Genomic DNA, 3,469 nt, shown 5'->3' with positions numbered 1-3,469 from the left:
GGCAGCAAGATGAGAAGCAGAAGTGCTTGAGATCTTGAGGATCCTCCTAAAATGCCAGGACTTCATCCAAAACCCCGCCGCGCAGACTTCAGCCCTCGCACACTGTCTCTCAGCCTCTGCCCGGTCCCCCAGCCCGTCGCCCTGCGGCGGATTGGGGCTGGGGTCAGGTATGTGGCCGCTTGCTGATGCCGCGGCTGGTGGCCTGCTTGGTCATGTCCTGGTAGGAAGCTGACTTCAGGAACCGGGGGTAGGAGTCCTTCTCCATCAAGGTACGGGTCTTGGCTTGGGCTTCGTTGAAGCAAGCGGAGGTGGCACCCGAGAGGTTCTTGCGGGTGATCTCCCTGGTTTCATGGTCAATATTCACCTGCAAGGAAGCAGCATCCACAAAGATTAACTTGGCGTTAACTCCTTTCCCATGACAGGGGAAGAAAACTGTTTTCTTCGTCTTCAGATGAGGGTGAAGATGCTTTCAAGCCTTTACATCCCTTCGTGTTGGTAGACCATGCAATGTTGAAAAGAAAGCTCTCACGAACAAGAGCAAGTCTTCCCATTTTAATAAAACCCACCAGGGTATTTTATATTCCTCTCCCGCCCCTTTGGGTCCCACGGGACAGAGGCAGCAAATGCTCTCACCTCCCTGGGCGCCTCGCTTTGGACAAACTCCTCAAAGATGCGGTTGGCCTTGGACGCCAGCTTGGTTTTCGAGCGCGTCTTCTTGAAGTCCTCGCATGCCAGCCAGAAGTCAAGGTTCTCCTCGCTAAATTCTGTCTTCAGGAAGGTGTGGAAGGCCGTCACCCCACCTGGGGAGGGGAGAGGAGAGCAGTTAGTAGGGCAGGAGAGGGGGAGGAAGAGGAGGATGGCTGCTGGCAAGCATCGCCCTGGGAGCTCAGACCATGACATCTGCAGATTTCCTTTCCCTGCAGGCAAATTCCAGCCTCTGAGACACTGCTAATTGGCCTCTAGACTCCAATAAAATCCTTTCCCACAGACAAGCAATCCTCTGGTTTTATTTATCTGACCTTTCTGTAGTGAGGCTTCAGAGTCTTTACAGCTTCGGAAAAGAGCTAATTCTAATTCTCGGTGGAGAGATCCACTGAGGTACCAGTACGCCTGCAGGAACCGAGCAGTGACTGCTTTATTTTTATTTTCTTGGCTGAGATCTATGGAGAAAGGAGATGCTGAGGAGTATGGGAGGGTAATCACAGCAAGGATTTCCGAGCCAGGCTGGGGGGATGTGTTCAGTTACAAAGCCAGAGATGCTTGTTAGCCATCACAGCAAGTGAGGAAGGCTGGAAAAAACCCATGCCCAGCCCCAAACGGGCACTGTGGAAGGATTTTCTCTGGCTGTGGAACAGCTTTTAAGGTAGACAACTCCTTTTGTATTAAAATTTGGCACTTCTACTGTCGCATACCTGCTGTAAAGCCAGGTGTAAGGAAAGGATTACGGGTGGGACTCAAAAAGAGGTCCCCCCTCTGGGTCTCCATGGGGGAGAGGGAGCCAGCCCCTTATGGGAGCCCTGGGCATCACCATACGTATGGCAAATATTGGAAGGGAAAAAGGCTCCATGTAACTCCATAAAGGAGCCGAATTCCTTCTCCCCATGGAAGAGCCATCCCTGGAGGCACAGGACAGACAGACAGACAGACAGATGGAGGGCAGCAAGGCAGTTTTCTGTGCAAAGGAGGACACTGAGAGCAGACACAGACGGTGAAAGCATGGCGTGATGCTCTCCCTGATGTCGCACGTGGGATGCTTGTGACAATGCTCCTGTCCCAAGGCAGCAGTGAGAAAGTGCTTGTGCCCCCCGAAAAGCACCACCCAGAAGAAAAGGGGACAGCTTCACAAGGCAGGCGGTGAGCCCTGCACATCAGCTCTGTCAGGGTAGGCAAGGGGCCTCTTTCTAAAACCCAACCCATCTCCTTTGAGGAGGAGACAAGATTTCCTCCTACAGCCACCCCCTAGCTCCCTGGAAGCGTGTTGGTCCTACGTGCGCTCACCAAGAGAAGAAAACAAGATCCAACTCACTTTTGCTCTTCAGGAGCTGGTCGAAGGACTCTCGCCATTCAAGTACCTCTTGTGAGGAGTCTCTGGAAAAGACAAAAGGACGTGAGGCTCGCTGTTCCGCCGACAGCCTTCTCCTGCCCTGCGGCGAAGGATGGGAGCACGTGGGTCAGGCAGCCCCATTCATGGGAGACGGTGCAAGAAGGGAGGCAGCGGCACTCAGTAGGAAACCAAAGCCAGACCCCAGCATCCGTTACCTGTGGGATCTCTTTCCTTTCTCCCTTTCTTTTATCTTCCCCGACGGCTCACCAGACCTCAGCTCCATCGGGCAGCTTTGGCCAGGTGGCTTCTAGAGGACACTCAGAAGAGCCCTTTTCTGCTGGTACAAGCCCAGCAGAGCCTCCTCGGCAAGAAGACACCCCGCCTTCAGCAGCAATATTTAGTATTTTGGTTTTAATGCTGCCTGCATTCCCCAGGGGTCCTGGGGACTGGTCTGAGACACCAGACACTGCAGGAGCGCTCTGGGTTTCTTGCCTGTTGCTAAGACCCTGCTCTCTTGTGCCTAATGCCAGAGCAGCAGTTCCCCCATCTGATTTTATAACTGGTGGAGCTGGGAAATGATCCGCCTTCCCTGCCTGCCAGGGTGGGACCATGGGGAGGGCGAGCTGTGCTCCATCCTCTCCGCTGCGCAGATGGGCAGGAGCATCCCCCAGGACAGCCTGGTCCATGGGGACACGTCCCGGGCTGAACCTGGGACGTGGCACCGCGTGGCTTACCTCCGCCTGGAGCCCAGCTGCAGCTTGCTGGAGGTCCCAATCCTGTGCCCCAGCTCGGGTTTATGAAGCAGGATCCCTAAGCGGGTTTTCAGATCCTTGGCTCTGGAAGGGAGGAAAGGGAGAGGTGGGATTGTGGGACCACCCGACCGCTGCTGGGGTTTGCACCCCACAGACCCCACACCACTCAGAGGGGCAGCCCTCGCTCCTCAGCTTCAGCTGCTTCATTGCCTTCTGATGCACAAAATAAATCCTCCCCCAATTGCTTTTTCTGCTCCCTGGCAACCAGGCTCAGCAGTACATTAAGCCCAGGGGACTGTTTCCTCCCGCTCGCTTCCCAGGTAGCAGCACACGCATTTATAAAACCCAGCGAGCTGCCGAGTGCCCAGCTGCAGCTCCCACAGCTCCCCCACAGCTCCCTAAGAGCTGACCTGGCTCCTTTTCCTGTCCCCCTCTCCCGGCAATGCTACGCTGCTCTGAAAGCACTGGAAAAACACAGCCATTGCTTTCTGCTCGGCAGAGCGGCAGCATCCTCCTGCTCCAGCCTGCTGCAGCAGGATTGATGCTCCCCCCCAATTTTTTTTTATGGGGTGCCCCTAAGTCACCAGGAGCCCCCCACCACGCCATGGAGAAGGATGCCATCCCCAGCTGCACCATCCACCTACCCCATGCCTTCAAGACCCAGCCAGCACTA

The 3,469-nt window shown here is 55.3% G+C and overlaps 1 protein-coding gene across 1 annotated transcript in view; it reads right to left on the bottom strand.

The window, feature by feature from the left end:
• RGS16 (regulator of G-protein signaling 16) overlaps nucleotides 1–3,445 on the bottom strand; it is a 6,942-nt gene extending 3,497 nt beyond the window's left edge. Inside the window, exons 1-5 of the mRNA XM_010074356.1 lie at nucleotides 3,441–3,445; nucleotides 2,779–2,880; nucleotides 2,027–2,088; nucleotides 634–800; nucleotides 153–364 (exon numbers count right to left, since the gene is read on the bottom strand). Of these exons, the coding sequence (XP_010072658.1) occupies nucleotides 164–364; nucleotides 634–800; nucleotides 2,027–2,088; nucleotides 2,779–2,880; nucleotides 3,441–3,445 (537 nt within the window). The 3' untranslated portion in view covers nucleotides 153–163. The remainder of the gene's footprint in view (nucleotides 1–152; nucleotides 365–633; nucleotides 801–2,026; nucleotides 2,089–2,778; nucleotides 2,881–3,440) is intronic.
• Between the last annotated feature and the right edge of the window lie 24 nt (nucleotides 3,446–3,469).

The sequence above is a fragment of the Pterocles gutturalis genome, unplaced genomic scaffold (assembly GCF_000699245.1).
Source record: "Pterocles gutturalis isolate BGI_N339 unplaced genomic scaffold, ASM69924v1 scaffold17222, whole genome shotgun sequence".
Lineage (NCBI taxonomy): Eukaryota > Metazoa > Chordata > Aves > Pterocliformes > Pteroclidae > Pterocles > Pterocles gutturalis.
The sequence above is the reverse complement of the archived record's forward strand: the minus strand, read 5'-3'. Positions and strand labels throughout refer to the sequence as shown.